Raw genomic sequence first — 22,162 nt, forward strand, 5'->3', positions numbered from 1 at the left:
CTCCAAGAGCTGAAATCAAAATTTCAGCACTAGACAGTGTTGAAAGGCTATTCTGCCTGTGGTGTCAGAAACCACTTGCATCAAATTCTGCTGTCTTTCTGTTAACATTTATCATCAAAATGAAAGCAAATATTCCAGTAATAATAATTCCACAGGATTTCCCCAGGCATGGTGCTACACATAAAAAGGCTTTGTCATCCATTTTGGGGATCCTGGTCTTGACTGAGAAAGAATCCAGAATGAGCAGATCTAAGGTTAAGAACTGGGCTATACAGTACTAATGCAGTTAGTCCAAAGGATAATATGGAGCTAAACTAAATTATTCAGTCTTTATTTATCAGAAGAGGAACTTTGATGTATGTCACATACTCCATATGTCACAGGAAGCTGGAATAGGAGTTACTACAGAGTAATGGCAATTAGTACACAGGCTACTATATTCTGAGCATACTGAAGTTTACTTATTTAGCACCTTTTGAAAAAACTTCAGTTAGTCTTTAGTTATAGCCTTGATAAAATAAAGGCATGTACTCTATTAGTATTAGTATTACAGTGTTACATCTAATGCATTACAGAGGTGAGAGGAAGATGTCCTTGTGATGTTTCTAACATGCATTCCCATAATGTAACTGGGTAAAAAGTACATTTTTGTTTCATATGCAAGAGAAACGAAAAGTACATTTTAAGCAAAAAAAAAATATTTTGTCCTCATAAGAATAATAATTTTCAGAGGATACACTGGCAAAACACTATAGAATTATGTTTTAAAAGGAAATAGTTCACTCCCAAATATTACATCTAACCTAATATAGTTAGATCTCAACAAATACTGTAGATTTTGGGCATTTTGTGTGGGTGTGGCTATTATCCCTTTACATCCAAGATCAAATGTCATTCAAGCATGTTTCATACCCTAGAACATTGAGTTACTTTTTAAGAATTAGTTCATAATAATTGGAAACTGAACTTTGATAACTGAGCATATCAGGTTGAGGGGAATGTTTTTCTTTGAAAGCTGCTTATAAAGTGAACAACTTTGTTTAAAAAGTAGTTTAAGGTCAGCTTCCGTATACTGTAGTTACTTACAGTTAATTAACATGACTTTCTAACATTCACATATTGAATGTGTTTCCAAAGCCATATGGATTGATCCTTTGTTTTGATTTTTTTTTAGCTAACAGGAGTTTGATATAAGATAAGATGCATGTTCCAGGCAGTTTCCTTATACTGGTAAGAATAAAACACCACTAAAACTGCTTTTCAGAACTTTAAAGAAGCGCTCTAAATGTATAGGGGATTTTCCTTCATCACCACCAATGTGTAGCACCAACCTGAATGTGACAGCAGCCAAAGTGTGCACAATATGCTCACCACACATTAGCTATCAGTCGGAAGGTGAACAGAGTAATGAAGTTAATTGATAGACGGGCATTATTAGGGGGCCATGATTGGTAAAGACCAGGGGAAATTTAGCCAGGATGCTGGGATTACACTCCTATTGTATGTTATAGCATGGTGAAATACAAAAAATAATGCGGTTCTGATCATTGGTATGCACTTTATTTTCACCAGTTTCACCAGGAATGTCTAATTGTGTTTCAACTGTATTGAACATATCATAGAATTGTCAGCATATAAAAGATACAGTCAGATCCAGATACAGTCAGATAACATTTTGCATATCTGTTGGAACATTGCATTTCCATAGGTGCAATTAATGTCTTTAGTAATGTGTCATAGATTGTTTCAAAATCTGAACAATGATTGCTTAAACAGTTATTTTTGTTAGTTCTGTAAAAGTATGTTAATTCACAGGCTTACAGTATCTCAGTGCACAAATCTTTTAATTAGAAAGGAAATAAGAAACCAGAATGTGGTCACAGGACATGCAAAACAACGGTTTCTGAATTGCGTGGATTAGCTGTGACAACAGGCCAGGAAAAGCAAGTCACTCATTGTTAAGGAGAGTTCTTTGTGAATTCATTTTTAGTTTTGTGATTCAGAGGCCAGTCTATGTTCTGTATATGTATTAGCTGAAATTCTGCTAAAATATGTTTATTGTATTTTTTCATTTAAACTGTGTTCATGTTGTGATTTTTCAATGTCACGTAAAATATTATTGTGTCAATATATATTCTGTGTCAGCTGACACTTCAAATGCTGAAACTAATTTAGTTAATTTTAATTTTGCTTTATTTTAAATAGTTTCCCTTTTGTTCATAATACTGTATATACTGTATGTATAGCCCACAATGGTGGCATGTTAGTATTTTATTTCTATTTATTTCCTCTTTTGCATAACACACGTTCATTAATATTAAAGTTCAACAGTTCTTTCCTAATGATAATGTATTTTCTTTAGTATGTAACAATGACCAGCCATTGATATGTCCCCAGAAATGACCGAAATCTTCATCTGTTAGATATATTTCAAAGAGTTTGACTTTTGTGATTCACCAGAACTATACTACATTATTTAATGTGTATCAGACCGTAGATTATACATCAATAACGTTTTATTATTCGAAATTTCTAACATTTCTTTCAAAGCTACATTTTTCTTTTAGTCTTTGTTTAGTTTTATTTCCTCGGCAGAAATTGTATTCAAAAGACGATTTGCATTAATAGGTACATCAGCAATCATTTTTCATAGTTATATTCCAATAAATTTCATTTTTTATCTTCCATTTCTATGGAGTACTAGTATACTGTATTTATAGCTTTAATCTAAATGACTTTAGAAATACAAGAGAATAGATAGGGGATGTTTTCACATATTTAGATAGAGATTAATATAAGGTGTCCAAATCTGGTTTTATCTGTATAAACATTAGTAGAAGTGATATTACACCACAAATTTTTGTGTCAGTTTTAATCATTTCTAATAAGAATAGTTAAAGCCACTTGATGCATCCAGGTCTGGTACACCTACATATAGTGCCTTGCAAAAATATTCACATATCCCAGTCCCGTTTAATGAAATTATAAAGTGATACCTACACATTTTTGACAGTCAGCCTAATCACTTACTGAGAGGACCCAGCTGTCAGTCTTTAAGATCATAACAGATGACAGCTGAGCTCCTCCCTATTTAAATAAAACTGCATGACTTTGATCCAGGTTTGAAAAGAGAGGTCTTGAATGACTCTATGTGTAGATGAGCATTCTTATGTCATGAGATTAATGGGTAATGAATGATAATAGCAGTATTGCTGTAACAATGGATTGAGCAGTGGTCTCAAACTATGGTCATCAGTAATAATAATTGCTTAACACTTATATAGAGCTTTTCTGGACACTCCACTCAAAGCACTTTACAGGTAATGGGGACTCCCCTCCACCACCACCAATGTGCAGCCCCGCCTGGATGATGCGACAGCAGCCATAGTGCACCAGTACACTCACCACACATCAGCTATCAGTGGGGGAGGAGAACAGAGTGGTGTAGCCAATGTATAGATGGGGATTATTAGGATGCTGTGATTGATAAGGGCCAATTGGAAATTTGGCCAGGATGCCGGGGTTACACGCCTACTCTTTTCAAGAAACGCCCTGGGATTTTTAATGACCACAGAGAGTCAGGACCTGGGTTTTACGTCTCATCTGAAGGATGTATTGCAGTGAGATTACTACTAACAGCAACATTCTGGCTCTTAATGTTGCCATGATTGGCTCCCCACTCCATTACCATCCCACCATCAAAACAATGTGGATGAGAAGCAAACCTTTTTGTGATTTCTGCTACAGTATGTACAGTATACATGCTCTACTATCATCAAATGAGATACAGAAAAGGGAAAACACCCCCCCGCCCCGTTCTACAATCCAGGGGCATAAGCAGTATTGAAGTGCAAATTACATTGGTAACATTAATTTATTCTGTGACCATCTTAGAGGTGTCTTACATATCTGCAGCTATGAACAAATGACACCTCATATTTGGGCGGGTCTGGATCTATTGTGTGCTTGCTGTCAGTAAGTAGCCATGCTGTTCAGGGATGATAGTAAAAGCATCCTGCTATGCTTCTCAATGTAAATATTTGGAATGCACTGTAAGTGATCCTTGATTAGGGAACTGTCCAACTTTTGTAAAGCTTGCTCAAGAAGTGACATACAGTAAGAATAAAAGAGGGTGCGTGTTCTAAACATTTTCCACAGGCATAAAAAATTACAGTTGTTATTTATCACACAATAAGGACATTTGTGAGGTTCAGTGAAATTATCAGGTAATTGACAAAAAATGGCTGATATAGGACAATATTATACTTTTCCATTTCACTCATTTTTAATAAAAGAAGACATTGAGAATTCATACTGGGTTGTTTTTGTGCTGGACAATTCATTAAAATATCCCAAGGTCTAGGACCCCTAGTACAGAGTATGCAAATTCTGGAAGTGGGTACTTGGTTTCCCTTCACCTTAGGGAAGCTAACATAACAGAGGTGAGGACCTGCCAGAAGTTATATTCTTCCAAGAGTATTTTTTGTTACTTGTGCCAAACCTGGGGAACTGTCACCTACCTGCTGAGTCTAGGACTCGAGGCAACACATTCATGTTATTTTTTACTTTACCCCTCTAAAATCAGATTCCTTTGTTAAGATCGGGACTTGGCTACAATATGAATATCATTCTTCAAATAATTGTATTGTGAAAGCTGGTCTTTTACCTGCTTGCTTACAGTATTTTAGTAGCGTGCTTCAACTTTACTTACTCTTTATTGTCTCAGAATAATTGAACAACATTATTGTATTTTTGATTATTAGTTAACTGCCAGTCAGCTGTGCAACGTACTGGACTGTCTGTTGCGTGGCTTGTTGACCTTTGGATGTTTTAGCCATGAGAGGAATACCCGTGAATACTTGCTCACCAGCTCTCAGCCCATTTTTTGAATGAAAATCTCTCATGAATGTATTTTCCTAAGTGTTAAAAGTTTAACATGGCCAGAGGTTACTGAAAATATGGCCATACTGTAGGCCTGCTGAGAGTGACTGAAGACCTGAAGAAATAAATTAAGAAGAAATAAAGTGTAAACATCCATGTTTACACTTCTGTGTAACTAGTAAATATGTTGAACATTGTGAGCATTGTTTTAATATTTTATAAAAGGGTTCAATGTTGAGTCATGGTTTGTTTGATTTTTTCATCAAAGACATGCAATGTAGTATCAGATACAGAATGTGCTTATATATCGAGTACATTTATGACATTATTCAGCATGAATATAATTTTTTCTGTATTTATTATGGTGGATAAAGATATTATGGAAGAAAGACAAGTTCTCACAGATGTATATTTTTTTGATGTTTACAGATATTAAAAAAAAAAGCTTGGCTTCTTTTCTGAATGAAGCTCAGATACACAGCTTCTAGTTTCTGTGATGAATTCTGTGAAGGCAAAGAGAAATAAAACACCCAGGGGAGAAGCACCGATTATTTTCCAGAGCTGTTTGACGATGCTCAGCAGGCAACCTCATTTCCCTCAACACCCACTCACCATTTGTCTATGAAATGAAAAGAAAGAGCAAAGCAAATCTCAGTTTAAAGAACCTGCTTCTCTTAGAAAGTGGTATCTGTAAAAGACATAATGTTGCATTATATTTCTTCTGAGATTAACTGACAAATTCAATTTACTAGACATTTTTAAAAGTAATTGTAAATAGCCTTTACACAGTGTGCTTTGTAACCTAAGATTGTTGTAGGAAACCATTTGCTTAAAATTGATGTCACTAATGGGAGTTAATAGATTAGTAGGAGACTAAATAGATTTTTAAAATATATATCTTGTGAATAATCATTTTCTTCATGATACCAAATATAGTAGAAATGGGAAGAAAACCTAGAAATGTATATTGCCTCACTATAGAGATGCTGTATTATTGATTGAGTAATTTCTGATCTCACTGTATTATAAGAATTGTTGTACTTGGTCTCTTTTATATATTTTCCAGTGTATTTCTTTTTTGATAAATCTTCTAGGCAACATGTACCTGCATACTGTACTTGTACTTACAATTTAATACTGTTACAATTAGCATTGCCAAGTCTTACATTAGGCATCAAAATTAAAAAAACCTTAACAGTTAAATTGATGTAAGTGATCTGTAGCAAGTACTCCCATTACCGTGTTGTTAATGGGGGTCTATGGGCTTTGAATCATGAAGCAAAGTACAGGAGTGTGGTAATTCTGATATCTATATATTCAATGGATTGAAAGCAACCTTGCCAAAAGTAGGGCAGAAGTGATGTAGCAACATGCCAGATATATTCAGCTGCTCCTTACTATTCTGTCTTTTTATTTTTTTATGACAACCTGACCTTGAAAGAAGAAATGTTGCAGACTGGTTTTATTGAAGCCAAAATTGCTTCCTAAGTGCTGCTTTCAAACACTGAGTTTTTGTTTCTATGTTCATGTTTACTATGTTCTGTTCTTTTCAACAATTTCAGTCAACCATAGAACTAAGAACATACTGTTTCATGTTGACAGTATCATTATTTATCATGATAGATACTTACAATTTAGTTGTAGCTGTGATATTAATGTTAATATAATATAAGGATTATATATATACTGTATATCAATGGTTCCTAATGCAGTCCTGGGGGACCACTGTGTTTGTAGTGATTTTGTTGGTAGACTGATTACTGTAATTGATCAGCTTGCTCATTTAGACATTCTCAGAGGTCCCGCAACACACCTGACTGAAGAAAGTTCTGAAACTCAGAATCCCATTTGACCTTCTAAAAACTGAAAATAAATTCAAAAATATGTCCCAGATAAAATGTGGAAATCACTTATCCTGTAATTAAGAACTTTAAGAAAAAAAACAGAAGAAATATTAGATACCTTGGGTTGAGAACCACTCATATTAAAATGAGTAACCTCAGTACTGTATAAATAGTAGAACTGCAAAACAACACCAATCACAAATGAGATCCATTATATAGTAGATGCCTGTACTTCTAGGGTTACAGCCTTGTACATCAACAGAACAAATACATATCCTCATGCAGAATATATTGAAAGTATAAGTCTAAAGAACAGTGGAAGTACTGTCAGAAAATTACACAATTCCTTTCTTATTTAGATTGTTCATTGTAAGTGTTTGGTACACATACTATTTCAAGTGTCATGTGGTACTACAGCTTTCTGAACATAAGAGAAAGGCTAAAGAAAAAAGTAAATATTGTATGTGCTTATCATGAACAAATGTGTACCAACAAGATATTGTTCTGGAGTAAAAATGTAAACTACAGTACAACAAGAAATAAGAGTCAGAATTTCTTGTATAGATGAAGATAGTGTTTCTTTTTTCTGACAGGTGTATAAATGGAAGTACTGTGTTACACACAGCAGCTTATTTTGGCGACAGGAATCTCATTGATGTAAGTATTCAGATTCCAATTAAATATATATATAGACTGTATACTGCAGAGAGTGTCCTCCTCATTCATATCTCATAATATAGGACCAATAAACAACAATCAAGAATTACAGATTGGATAATGTTTCTTTCTTTAATATATATATATATTGTACAGTAATATAGCATTGCACAGAGCAAAGTCATATTTGCAATAATTAATACAAATCTGAAAAACACGATGGTGTGTAGTTATTATGCATATACTGTATTTGCATTGTGGTAACACCGTGAAGGACATAACAGCAAGAAAAGCACAGTTAAGATATGACAACATTACTATCGTAAGATCTAATTAGAGTACAATTACTGTAGTGTAATCCAATTTGAGATAAGAACGTTCAGATTTAAAGACATGCCCAGCATGTCTTTTTACAGGGGGAGAAAACTAGAGCACCCAGAGAAAACCCACAAGATTACTAGCAAAGGTAACACATTGACAACCCAGAGATCAAAATACCATCCTTAGTTAACCAGAGAACTTCTGCGGTAATTTCTGCAGTGGTGGCAGAAAAAGTGGTGGAGAGTTATTTTTTGATTGGATGCTGTTTTGCCCTTGACAGACTTGATGGGAGACATGTGGAGACATCATGTAGGGGGAGGGGTTGAAGTGTTATGATGAAGGGAGAAATCTGTCTGACCCTTTTGTACCAATTAAAGACAACCTTATAGTTCTTGGATATATTATTGTTATTTACAAGTCCTTGAGGCAATCTTTTTTTCCATTCCTATCAATAATGCAATGTCCCTACTTAAAAGGAAAAAAAAACAATGCAGAATTCCTGCTGAAGCCAGCTATTTCTGTAAAATCTAATAGATCATATTTGGGATCACCTCATCTATACTAACACAGGAGACCATTGAGCCAGTTACACAGAATATGTGGCACAACATTCCAGAAGCTAATTAGGTCTCAGCAAACTTGGACTGTATTAATGTAGGGTGGTGACTCCTAATACTAACTTTGCAATGTTTTCCTTTTTGACATCGTGTCAGATTTAATTCTGGAAAAAGTGCCATTACTGTTTTATGTTTTAGTTCACATTTTTCATGATAATGTTTTGAATTTGATTAAATCCATTAGTCCCTTTAGGAAATAAGTGTTATTTTTATGTATCAGTATATACAGGCATAAAGTTTGTGAGACAAATCACAATTCAAATACTGACAGCCCAGCCAAGGGGCATTCTAGTGCAATCTAGATTGCAAATAAAACTAGAATACACAATATTAACTTTGGTCATGTGAAAAAGTTTTCTAGGTATGGTATTAATTCCAGAGTTCGAAGAGTTACAATACAAATATATGTATTGTGTTATTTTGTTATACTCTTGCAGTATTTTTTCCAAATTGAATGGAGTAATAATGTAAAACTAATGGTTATTACCCCGTATTCCTTATTTTGTACATATTGTGAAGTGCAATATGCAATATAATATCGGAAGAAGTAAAGATTTATTCCATGCTGAAAACAGAAGAAAGGAAACACAACGTTTCAACTGTGGAGCCTTCTTCGGGTGTCAAAGGCACCACAGCTGAAACATTGTTTCCTTTCTTCTCTTTTCAGCATGGAATAAACTTATCACTTGTTCCTTTGCAGCCTACGCATGTTGACGCAGCTACTTATTTGAACTACTTATGCCTAGAATATGAAGAGCATTTATTAAATGCTGCCAGAGAGTTGAAAGACATTATTCAAGTTGTAGTTTTTGCATGATCAAAAGCTTCATGTTCAGTAATCCTTTTTCTAAAACGTTACATTTTAAATGAGCAAAAATGTTATGGAACAGAAATTTCTGCTCCTGTCTAATGGATTATTCATTATTAATATAGGAAGATGTGTGCTGTCACATCACAGGCAGTAGACGTTTTAATAGGGTAAATAAAAGCATTTTCTCTAAAATGATAAGGATACATAATGTATGTTACACTGCAGAAGACCAGGGACTGAAGTAGACAGATTTCAGAGACGTCTGCTCTTTATTGTGCATAACTCATAACTGACACAGAATGGCAAAAACCCGCCAAGGCATGTAAGTATCGTAAAGCAGTAACCCCCAAACCCAAAACGCAGCAGCGTCGTAAACCCCAACTGGACGCTGTGCGCGACACAACATTTCCCTCCCCCCCTTCAGAAAATGAAACAAACACAGTTCTCCCAGACAGTGAAAAGCACTGCTGGAAGTAGGGCCGGCAAGCACCATAAAAGCAATCAAAAGTCAGTAATAAAGTCATTAAGGCAGAATGGTCTGGACCGGACCCTGGCTGGCCATGGAGAATGAGCTATGGGTTGCTCCGCCACAGGAACGGACGGCTCCACCAGGATGTCGACCTCGCCTGAGAGTCCAGCAGGGGCAGCCTCGGCTTCCATGTCAGGGTGTGTGGGCGCTGTCACTCTGTACAGGTGGCTGGCGTGCCATCGTGACCCATCAGAGAGGCGGCAGGTGGAGGGACCCATCTGCTCTGTGACCTGTAAAGGAAAAGACCAAAAAGACACAATCATTGATAACGATCCCAGGCCTTCACCCTGACACCCGTATCGCCATTTCATGTGACGCTGGCGTTCAGCCACCCTGCTGTGGGTTCACGCCGGCGGGGTTGGAGCTGGGTGCGCACGGAACCTGTCCAGGGGCATTTGTAGCTCACGGCCGAGCATGAGGAAGGCTGGTGAGCTGCCAGTCGTGGCATATTGTGTGTCCCTGTAGTGAAGGAGAGTGCAGAGGGGCGCTGCTGAGAAGGAACAGCCCTCGGACAGGTGGGCTCTGATGCCATTTTTTAGAGTCTGGTTCAGGCGTTCCACACCCCCATTCGCCTTTGGATTGTAGAAACAGTGCGAATATGTCGAATGCCTCGGTCAGCCAAGAAAGACTCAAACACTCCAGACACAAACTGTGGCCCATTTTCCAATGCAAATATGGAACATGTTTTTCTGGAACATACACAGTATAAAAAAAGTTGTCTCTTTTTTTTTGTAAACCATTTCTGCCCGTACTCTGTGCTTTAGATTGAACTCCCTATTGCAAAGTTGTTTGAGAGACTAAATCTATTAAATATAATTAACATCATACACAAAGCAAAGTTCTTTCTTACAATGTGTTTATATTTAAACTATAAATCAAAGAAATGTTGGTTTACAATACAATACATTACTTTTAGATTAAATTGCAAGTTTTACCTAAAATCTTAGTTCCAAGGCAGGTGGGATGATGTACAGTACATGTTGGATTTCTGACGTTCAATTCACATGGTGGCTGTAAACATTTCTATACTTACAGTATAAGTAGTCTGCTTGTACACAAATTATGATGACAATAACATAAGAGTTATATAAATATATCAATGTACATTTCAGGTTCTTCTGGCATTGCAAGTAGATGTGAATTTACTGGACTATAAGGGAGCAACCCCTTTACACAGATCTAGAGATGCAGAAACAATACAGGTAATGCCTTTTTGATATTATATTTATATGTATCTAAATATGCCATTATTGTTAAGGTTGTCATCCCTCCTCTAGGTGCCCTGCTCCTACCTTTTCGTATTATTCATAGTTTCATTAGTCTCAGCTGTGTCTTATCCCCTTTTCATTATGTAAGTCCGTTGTCTCTGTAGTTCTGGGCTTAGCTTTGGACGACAGACACGTGGAAGCCCACCTACCACCGGGCACAGGCTTCATCGTGGCGTCCTGACCTCTGACTCCAGGGCTCAGAGCACCTTGCCCCGTTATGCTTTTAACTTTTCGTGTCCCTGGTCCCACTTCCCTGTTCCTGTTTTTAACCGCTTGCTTCTCGGATGGATCTCCGGGTATCTGGATATTGGACTGTGCCCTAACTACCCCTTTTGACTTCCTTAGGACTCGTTAGCCAGCACACCCCCCATGCACCGGATCACCTCAGTCACTGCCCCTTGTCTGTCATCCCGACCTTACTTCGCTGTGTCTTCCCTGATGTCATTCTCCAGACACTTCCGGATTATACCGTCATGCATAGGGTCTTTAACAACGCATTTCACGGGAGTCTGACCCTGCTCCTGTGACAATTATAATGTAATGCCGAAACACTGTGTTTCCTTTCTTCTCTTTTCAGCATGGAATAAACCTATTACTTTGCAGCCTACTATCCTTTGCAGCCTACGCATGCTGACGCAGCTACCCACCTGAACTACTTCAGCCTACTTCTACTGCGACTCACTGTGCCTTCCTTTAAATCTTTTTCTAGATTTCCTTCTCTTCCTCCATGGGCTACTTGCCCCCCTCTCTTACTAAGCCAGCATTCCATCTCTTCACAGTGATTTGTTCCAAGACCAGTTTATCTAAATATGCCCTTATAATGTAATGTATGACACTGGTACAGTGCCTTTCATATGAACTTCTTAAACATATTTTCCTAAACTTCTAAAGTTTAACATATAATATAATTTGAACATTTCAAAACACAATAAATGATTTGCATACACTATTACTTAAACCTTAGATAAAAAGGCTTAAATTGCTATATTAATATACATTTTTATTAACATTGATTGAGACAAAAAAATATGATTAGGAGCAGCATTATCTATTTTACCTTGGAATCTGGTATTCCTATCCAGGTTCATTGTCTTTGAGTTACTTGTATACTGTTTAAGTTGCCTATTATTGCATCTGTTGCAAAATGCACAATGACATTTACAGTGGAGACACAGAAAGAAAACTTGAAAAATGTCAATTTCAGGGAACATAAGAGCAATGAAGTTGATAGCTCCCCATTTTATGTACTTCTCCCAGCCATGATCATCTTATCATTCACCTTGATCACATTTCTCTAAATTTCTTCCATCATTTACAGCGTTCTGTTTTCCGCACCTAGATTTGCATCTCTGTAGTACCATTTAAATATTTGCTTACATAGCCTCAAATTCTTTTCTTTGTTCTCCTTACCCACTCCCTTGCTTCATATCCCTGCTCTTTTCTTGACTTCCACCCATAAGCTTAAGAACGCTCTACTATAAAAACAGGTTTTTTCTTAATTCCATTTGCTTTTCTTTATGGAATTTACTTCTATTTGTTTCTTTGCCGCTAAAACACTCACTTTAACTTCTACCATTAAATTTATCCTTTGCATCCTTTGCAAAACGCTTTCTTCTTGGATGTTCATATAACCTGACAGTGTAATGCTGTGTGTTTAGTTTAGTCGTTTAGTCGAGTCCAACTGTTCATGACCTCATGGACTTTAGCAAACCAGACCTGTCTGTCAACAACTGTTTCTCTGAGCTCTTGCAAATTCATATTCATTGCTTCAGTAATACTATCTATCCATCTTAACCTCTGCCATCCCCTTCTTCTTTTCCCTTCAATCTTTCCCAACGTCGGAGTCTTCTCCAGTGAATCCTGTCTTCACATTATATGGCCAAAGTATTTGAGTTTTAGTTTTACTATCAATCCTTCCAATGAACAATCTATTTATTCCCTTGAGTACTGACTGATTTGATCTTCGTGCATTCCAAGGAACTCTCATTAATTTTCTCCAACTCCACAGTTCAAAAGCATTGATTTTCTGACGCACAGCCTTACTTACAGTCCAACTCTCACATCCATATGTTACTACAGGGAAGACCGTAGCTTTCACTACACAGATCTTTGTTGTCAATGTACAGTAATATCTTTGCACTTTAATATCTTATCCAGATTTGCCATAGCTTTCCTCCCAAGAAGCAAGCTTCTTTTGATTTCATGATTACAATCACCATCAGCTGAGATCCTTGAGCCCAAGAAAATAAAATCTGTCACTATCTCCACTTCTTCTCCATCTTTTTGCAAAGGATTAATATGGCCCATTGATATAGTCTTCGTTTTATTTATGTTAAGCAGCAGGCCTGCTTTTGCCCTTTTTTCTTTTACCTTCATCAACAGACTCTTCAACTCCTCCTCACTTTTGGCTATCAGAGTGGCATCATCCCCATATCTCAGGTTGTTAATTTTTCTCCCAACAAGTTTGCTTCCAGCATCTGATTCATCTAAACCGGCAATTTACAGAATGTATTCAGCGTATACAGTAAGTTGAACAAATAGGGTGACAATATACAGCCTTGTCACACTGCTTTAGCAATCTTAAACCAGTCTGTTTCTCCATATTCGGTTCTCACTGTTGCTTCTTGGTCTACATGCATATTCCTCAATAGGCAAAGAAGGTGCGCCGGTATCCCCATTTCTTTAAGAACTTGCCACAGTTTATTATGGTCCACACAGTCAAACGCTTTGGAGTAACTGATAAAGCAGAACTCCCTCGCTTTCTCCATTATCCAGCAGATGTTAACAATTTGATCTCTGGTGCCTCTGTCTCTCCTAAAACCTGCTTGTACATCTGGCAGTTTTGAGTCCATACAGTATATTGTCTAGCTTGCAGGATCTTAAACATTACCTTGCTTCTTGCATTACACTTGCTGTAGTGTAATGCTTTTCTGTTTGTGAGGTAATAATAGGTGTCCTGACAATGCAATAATCCCCTTAGTTTTCTTTTGTATATTTTCTGAGCAGTTTTACACTGATAAACTGACCATAATCCAGATAGTATATGTGTTACCTCCTGTTTAGGTCAGGATCTGTTGCCCTGCTTCAGGCTGTCCCCAACATACTTTATAGTCAGAGCTAGATGGCATTTTTAAATGGTTTTCAATCCAATACTTAAAAAATGAAACTAATTTGTAAATCCATCTAGTTATTGTCCACAAAAAAGAGCTCAGGGAGGGCACAATCCCCATGTTTTATCCATGCCTAAAAAGAAAAAGTCAACCTCCTGTCGTTTTATGAGTTTCTAGATTCTGTTCCTTATTCCATCTGTGAAAAATCCCTGCCTCGGGCAGAGATGCTCAGGGACCTTTGTGCATAAAAACGTTCCACTTCAGCACAGATTAAGAAGATTCAAGCTCTCCTCGCACTTTCAGGAAAAAAAAAAAGATAAAAACATCTATATCTGTCTGAGCTTTAGATTTTCTTTTCTAAAGCACAGCCAGAGAGCTAAGGTGTATACCGGCTTCACAAAATAAAAGTGTCTTTTCAAAAAGAAACTCTTCCAAATTCTTTTTGGAAGTCTCACCAAGAACAATATTCATCAGCTCATTGGTCAATCAACATCTTGCTCCCTTCTCCTGTTTCTAACCAGCAGAGATAAATAACCCAGTGAAAGTTTCTGCTTCCTGGCTTTTTAATGTTATACGACCAATTGTCTTCGACTAATTAATCAGGTGACTGAGGATGACAGGTCATTCCCCAGTGTGGAACTGCTGTCTTTTCTGAACTATTACACATCCAAAAAATTATCCTTAATCATCTCTTTTGATAAAAAAAAATATATCCCAGCAAATTCATCTCTAGACAGAATAATTATCTTTACAATATGAAAGATAGTGATGTCCTTGTCCTAATGTGACAGTATAAAGAGGATTTTTTTTTAAATTCTGAATGAATGTATAGGTAGAAAAGTTTGTGTGTCATCATTATTAGTTGTCTTTGATTTAATTCAAATGGGCCATATTTAACCAATTCTAAGTACACATCTTAAGGCAGTGTACTTAGAATTGGTACACTCCACTCAAAGTGCTTTACAGGTAATGGGGACTCCCCTCCACCACCAATGTGCAGCCCCCACCTGGATGATGCTCCGGCAGCCATAATGCGCCAGTACGCTCACCACACACCAGCTATCAGTGGGGAGGAGAACAAACTGATGAAGCCAGTTCATAGATGAGGATTACTGGGAGGTCATGATTAGTCAAGGCCATGGGATTTTTTAAGAGAGTTAATGTTACATCACGCACTATCCCCTTAAGAAAGCGTAGATCTCCCCTTAGCACCTAGCCACTCACCTGTCCAGTATCATCACCACACAACCCTGCACTTCACTGTTTCAGGAAGTCCGGTTTCTTCAATCCCTGCTCAGTATTTTGGAAGCTGTTATTCCATATACTTGGTGTAAGTTATTTGTCTGTTGTTTTCCTGGTTTTGACTAGTCTTTCTCCTTGTGACCTAAGTTTTCTGGATTGCATGTTTGGCTTGTTGTCTCGGATCCCTTGTCTACTGGTTTTCAGATACTTGGATTTATGAATTTCTGGTTTACGAATTAGGATTTTGTTTTGGACTCGGCATTATATTCTGTACAGGATTTCCTTTTACTTTCCTGGCAACCGTAACAGTTAGGACCTCGGTTTTAAGTCTCATCTGAACGACAGCAGCTATTTTAGTGTCCCCGGCACTATACTGGGGTATTAGGACCCACACAGACTGCAGGGTGAGCACCCCCTGCTGGCCCCACTAACACCTCTTCCAGCAGCAACCTTAGTTTTTCCCAAGAGGTCTCCCATCCAGGTATTGGCCAAGCTCACACCTGCTGAGCTTCAGTGCGCTGCCAGTTGTGAGCTGCAGGGTGATGTGGTTGCTGGAATAAATTGGATAACACCTTCTCAATGATGCACTATACAGTATTTTGTATTCAGCTTACAGAGAGGAAAATGAACAATAAAAATGTGTTGTACCCGATTTCTTCAACACTTACAAGTAAAGTCATAATCTCCAAGATTTCACCGTTTCAAGGTTAGTTTCAGATTATTAAATATTTTAATGAGAAGATTTTCTTGAAAAGAGAGGATAAAAGATGTTATTTCTGTCAAAACTATATAATTTCAAAGAGTGTATTTTACCTCATATGCTGTAAATAACTTGTCTATCTCTAGATGCTTGGTCGCTTTGAGAAAAAGAACTGAAACTTCACCCTGGACAGCATGTTAGTTCATTGCTGACCATAAGTATTTTGCATTTTGACAAATTTAGAGACACAAATTAGCTTAGTAAGTTTAGTAAGTTGGAGGTAACAGAGTTCTCCATGTAAAGTCTTGCAAACAGTCTCTTAATGCTTGAACAGAGACAAAGACCCCCTCCCTTTACACAGTTTTAAGTACAGTATATAACTGCTCTTCTATTTTGTTGTTAAGTGACTGGATCTCTTAAGAGATAATTTTAAAACACAAACCACAGTCAAATTACACTCTTGTAGCCTTACATGTGCACAATACAAACTGGTGCAAATCTGCTGATACTCATGTTTTCTGGTATCAGTGTGGTCGGCCTGTTCACAATCCTATCCAGCCTCAAAGGACATTGTGTACCCTGCTATGGCTTTTCTTCAATTATTTATCATTTTTCTTTTCTGGATTCACAGCAGGCTAAGGCCTAACTTATCCAACTCTATATCATTTAAACAAAAGATTAGATTAATTCTGTACTCTTATTATCCGAATGATGAGATAAAGTATATTGTGTCATGTGAGATATATTCAACTTTAAGTACACAGTCACAAATAATTTCAGTCTCTTTGTATTTTAGTTATGCTCAGAATATTGTATTGTTCAATGTGACCTTGTTGAATTGTATAATATGCATGATTTTGTAATAGCTAATGTTTTGAACTTTTTATTTTCATAGAAAACAAAAGTTATGCACATATTTGTTCATGATTTTATTGACTAAACCTGTGTTTAGTCACTTGTGTTCTGAATATTTATACAATCCATATTTATATTGTACATGTACAGTATTTATACTGACAATTTAGAAACATAAGTTAAGCTAGTCAATGTCTTAATCCTCATATATTATAAATGATTTCCAAAACTGCATTACTGGATACTTGAAAGAAACTATATTGATACATTCCAATTGCCGTGTTTATAACAGTTTATAAAACATTTCCAGCATTCATATGTTGCAGATAAAAGTTACTATTGTTTGGACAACCTAACAATAGGTAACTATAAGTTATCTTTTCTGTCTAATACACCATACTATGGAAGTGATTTCTTATTTTTTAATTATTTTGCCAAGATGAGCTTATCAAATATTACTTTGGGAATATAAATATAGATCTAGAATGAAAAAAGTGATCACAACTAATTGTTTTTACTTAGAAAAATGGAGCACGTGAAAATGTTCAAACTAAAACATCAGTGAATACTGATTCCATTAGTGTCACATTTTTCTGGAACAGTCCTGAAAACAGTCTTCATTCTTTACTATAAAACTAACAAAACATTAACTGCTCATCTTCTTTTGACCACATACTGTACATCACTAGATACAGACTATAAAGCACTGATTTAAATCTTCCAGTATCCTTTCATCCATTGTCCAAAGCTGTTTCATTCTATAGAGTGTTGCAAAAAAAAAGTGGTGTCTAACCAGACAGACACAGGCATAGGGCATACACATGCAAACAGGGCTAATTTAGAGACACCAATTAATCTTGTCAGCATAATTTAATGTATCCTTATATATTATAAATGAAATTTCCACAGCCACATTACTGCCCACTTGTAAGATGTGCAATTAGGTACAGTATTTAGGTCTATTTCGGTACCTGTTTTATTTTATGGAGGGAGTGAGACAGAGCTTAACCCGGCAAACACAGGCCGAGACTTCACCCTAGGAAGGATGTCAATCCATTGCAGAGTATAAACACAAATATGCATGCTGTCACAATTTAGAGGCAGACATTAACCTTGCCAGTTGGGAGGAAACAGCACCCAGAGAAAATCCATGCAAGCACAGCAAGAACATGCAACTAGAACATAGAAGCTGCCTTGGCCTGTAACTGAAATGAGCCAAGAGCTGTGAAACAGCAGTGTTAACAGACAACCTCCATCTGTTGTACTTAATCAATGTTTCATCTCTCTTTGCTATAAAACCTCTTCCCACTTTGGAATATGTCAGCATTTTTCCTTAGGCTGTAATATCCTGATAAAACATTACTCATTTAATTGTCTTTAGAAACTACATCTGCTACTTAGTAACATTTCTTCTGACAGATATGATGGATCTATTTAAAAAACATTACTCCCAGATTATGCATTTTTTCAACATCAGAAACTCATGACAGAATTCAGCAGGAAAAAGAACAAACTTAAATAGCAATAAAAGGATCACACATGAGTAGAGATGTAAAATATGAGATTCAGTAACCAACAGGTTTAGTTTAGAAAAAATGGAATATTTTTGCAACCAGAGAGCATATTATGCAACTTTAAACTTTAAATTATTCTAACCTGAACTTGAAATCATTTTTACTAATGCAGCAATAAGCATAATTTACTAATAAAGCATGTTTAGCTTGCACATATTGAGATTGTTACCCAGCAGAAGGTGTGTTAGGAGCCTTTTGATAACTGGACATCTCAGGATGTTACATTTGGCATTTGCTAGCAATAATTGCTAGCAGTGCTTTCCACTCAGTCATTCATTTGCTATCCCTTGTGGTTGAGAATGATTGTCTTACATGAAGCTGAAGGTAACTGATACGGCCAATGCAGGATAAACATACTATCTACAGGGTGAGCAACTGTTGTCTCAGGAGATAAATGGTCATATACTGTGCAATTCGCTTATGGTGAGCACTATTTTATGCTCTGATTCTGATGCCTGGCTCTACTTGTACAGTTTATTTGCCTGCTACTCTCCATTATTAAGTGCTATAAGAAGCTTCTGCATTTTGTTTTCAATTTGACTTAAGTAATTCAAGAGAAAAATAGGGAAAAAAGCAACAGCACACACAAAATAAAATATCTGAGATATTGCAAGTTAATTTGCTAAAATCATTTATCTCAAACAGTGAGGGATGGTGATATTTGCACTCACCTTTCAAATTACAGATGCTCAGCCATTGTTGTGCATACTATGACAGCCACATTGCATAAGTTGCTGATGATGGGACTGCTTACCAAAAGTCTTGTACCCAGGGATATACAGTAAATGTTAAACATGGAATTTTCTCTCACATTATCCTCACAAGAAGCAATTAGAAAGCAGCCATTGAAGACTTCCAAAGCTCAGTCAGATGTAGTTTGGATTTACAAACTTGCCTTTACTTCTACTGTGTTCAAGCACCCTGGAAGTGTCGATTGATTGCACCAAAGACTGAACTTGACCTTCCTAGGTACACAAACAGAAGACTCTGTTTATTAGATTCCTAAGAAACACACAAAATCTGCTCACCTAGTGAGATCACAAATCACTGATGTTATTACTTCACCATATGGGTGAAACTGAAATCTAAAATCCTAGTTTTTTTTGAACAGCTAAAATCAGCAGGCACTGATTGTTAGGAGCAGCTAAGTTGCATTTAATTCTGTTGGGTTTAGTAAAGGGTATTGTAAGTTGTTTGCAAAATGGTATCAAACTAAAGTTATGTTAGATTTCTAAAGAGGTTGTGATGGATTAGTGTTTCAATTCACACATTTACCAAACTCTACTGTACCTGCAAAGCCCATTTGTTCTTCTAATAGACCAAAAGCCAAAATCCTGAGCAAGCTTTTGTTTAGCTTGTTTTTTTTTAATTGCAAACTAATAACAAGAAAAATGTTATCCATTTCTGGGCAGATGTTCTTCTAATGTAGAACTTAAATTCAAATAGAAAGGCCTTTACTGTTCTTCAACTCTTCATTTTCTAGACCAATTGAGTGTGCCTTAAATCAAGAAGGTCTGAGAAAGAAAGAAGATGTTTGGAACATCAATGCTGTTTTGGAATTCTATATTTATGTTCCTACACATATAAATACTGTATGTTATATACTGTAGGTTATATATACATTTTATGTTACTATAACTCTGAAAATAAAGACAATCTGACTTTCTTTCAGTTTCTGATAGATCGGGGAGCTGACATAAACAGAAAAGATGATGATGGTAATACTCCAACACATGTTGTATGCTATGGGGAACCAGGCAAGGACACTAAGTTGGATTGTGTAAGACTTCTGGTAAGCTATTACAAGTAATTCTGAGGAAACTCAACTTTATTTTAGTCAGTGTGATAAGAAATTGACTTGATCAATCTGTCCTTCTGTCTAAGTTCAGAATAATGTCGTGCATAAGTGAAATCAATTTTCAAGAGTCCATTTTATAATACAGCCAGACATCTAGAGGTATTTCATTTTTCCAAATTTCAAAAAGGTCACCCACCCATACTTCAGATAACAACTAGTCAACAACAACAAAAAACGATAAGTTGTTCATATTGTATTGTATGTTGGACTTCATACTGTACCAATGTGGATTATAACCATTCCACATTGTATACAATTTTCCCAGAATACCATTTCTCAATGACAGGGTCAAACAATAAAGTCAAACAAACGGCTCATTGAGTGGTTCCACTGTATTTACAGAGCTATGCTCTCACGTGTACTGTATGTTCACTGAAACTGCTTTCCGGTAGAAATTTTGTCACAAAACAGACCCGAATCATGTGATGGATTGATTAAGAATTCAGTTGTAGTCGTCGAACAGTAGAAATCTTTCCTGCAATATCTTGCAACTGTAATATACAAATCCAGAATATGTACTATTCAGAGATAAATTAATTTTATTCTTTATTTCAATGCATGCAGTTCAACTGAAAACTGCATTCAATCTAGTTTAAGTCACCTTACATCTCACTTTAGATTTCTATACATTTTCAGAAATATCTGTCAATACTGTATTCATGATCACAATATTTTTTTCTGTTAATAAAAATAATAATGTCCCTTAAAACTATCCTAATTCAATCCTGGTTTTAGTTTACTTGTTTGGTTCAGGTATCTCTCACATGTTTAGTGTGTGATCTAATAAGGATCTTTTCTTGTACAACTATGCTCACTTTTTACATGTTTTTTTATGCACAATGGATTTATGTACATTACTTGCAAAATATAAAGACACGTTTAGGCCTCGGCTGTTCTGTGTTTTTTAAACTAAACTTAAACAGTTTTCTGTTATGTTATGTTCCTTCCATTTTACAACTTCTCTTCATGTCTCAAGATACATAAAAACATGAAACTGAAATGAAAAGGCGTAACTTCAAATATAATACACTGTAGACATTTTACATGAAGAGCTACAGAAAGATTTTCCATAATGCCTACAGTACATTTCCATTGTTGAAGAGTATAAATGTTAAAGTTTGTGGTAAAATGTAGAATGCTTCTCAGTTTTAAAAAGAAAGTAGGGAGTACATGAAAGGGAAACCAAATTATATTTCTGCTCAGTAAAAAGTGGAAATGGTGATATTCATCCATAGAAATGACTTGACTTTCAGGCTACCTAAACAAAAATCTAATTCTAAACTGCTGGTATTTTAAGCTATGTGGTGTATAGGCTTCACCATTTGAATTAAGGGTGAAATTTAGGAAGGCCAGAGTGTTCAAAACCAAAGGGGGACTTAGCCAGGACAAAGAGGTCAACACCTCTATTCTTTAAAAAAAGTGTCCTGGGATCTTTAGTGACCAATTGGTCAAAACCATAATTAGTATGTTTGACTGAACCCACTGAGCAGTTATGACCTTATCTGATGGCTATGGTAAAGAGAAATTCTCATCAAACTACTTCTGATTGTGATTTACTTTTTGTTTAGCTTTCTCACACAACTAAACCAGCAAAGCCAAACAAGAAAGGTTTGCTTCCTATCCACTGTGCTGCAATCCAAGGCAGAATGGATGTGATTAATCTCTTAATGCAGTATGATAGTGATGGACAATTCCAAAGGAATATCGTGCATACCAAGACAAGGAACTCCCCAAGCCTTCTGTACCTGTCAGTTGCAAATGGCCATTTACAATGTGCGGAATGGTAAGGTACTTTTTTAATCCTTAATAAGGGTGACACTCACCTCTCATTGCTGCGTAGGTGTATGTCTGCAGATAACTGCAAGGAAATTGCTTTGCTTCAAAATATAAAGAGG

The 22,162-nt window shown here is 36.4% G+C and overlaps 1 protein-coding gene across 1 annotated transcript in view; it reads left to right on the forward strand.

Moving 5' to 3' along the window:
* The window catches only part of LOC148829307 (uncharacterized), a gene marked incomplete at its 5' end in the record, with an annotated part of 111,831 nt that overhangs the window by 61,447 nt on the left and 28,222 nt on the right, over window positions 1-22,162 (forward strand). Inside the window, 4 exons of the mRNA XM_088922641.1 lie at window positions 7,319-7,382; window positions 10,773-10,862; window positions 20,082-20,201; window positions 21,836-22,050. Of these exons, the coding sequence (XP_088778767.1) occupies window positions 7,319-7,382; window positions 10,773-10,862; window positions 20,082-20,201; window positions 21,836-22,050 (489 nt within the window). The remainder of the gene's footprint in view (window positions 1-7,318; window positions 7,383-10,772; window positions 10,863-20,081; window positions 20,202-21,835; window positions 22,051-22,162) is intronic.

This window comes from Atractosteus spatula, chromosome 8 (genome assembly GCF_055471065.1).
Source record: "Atractosteus spatula isolate fAtrSpa1 chromosome 8, fAtrSpa1.hap1, whole genome shotgun sequence".
Classification (NCBI taxonomy): domain Eukaryota; kingdom Metazoa; phylum Chordata; class Actinopteri; order Semionotiformes; family Lepisosteidae; genus Atractosteus; species Atractosteus spatula.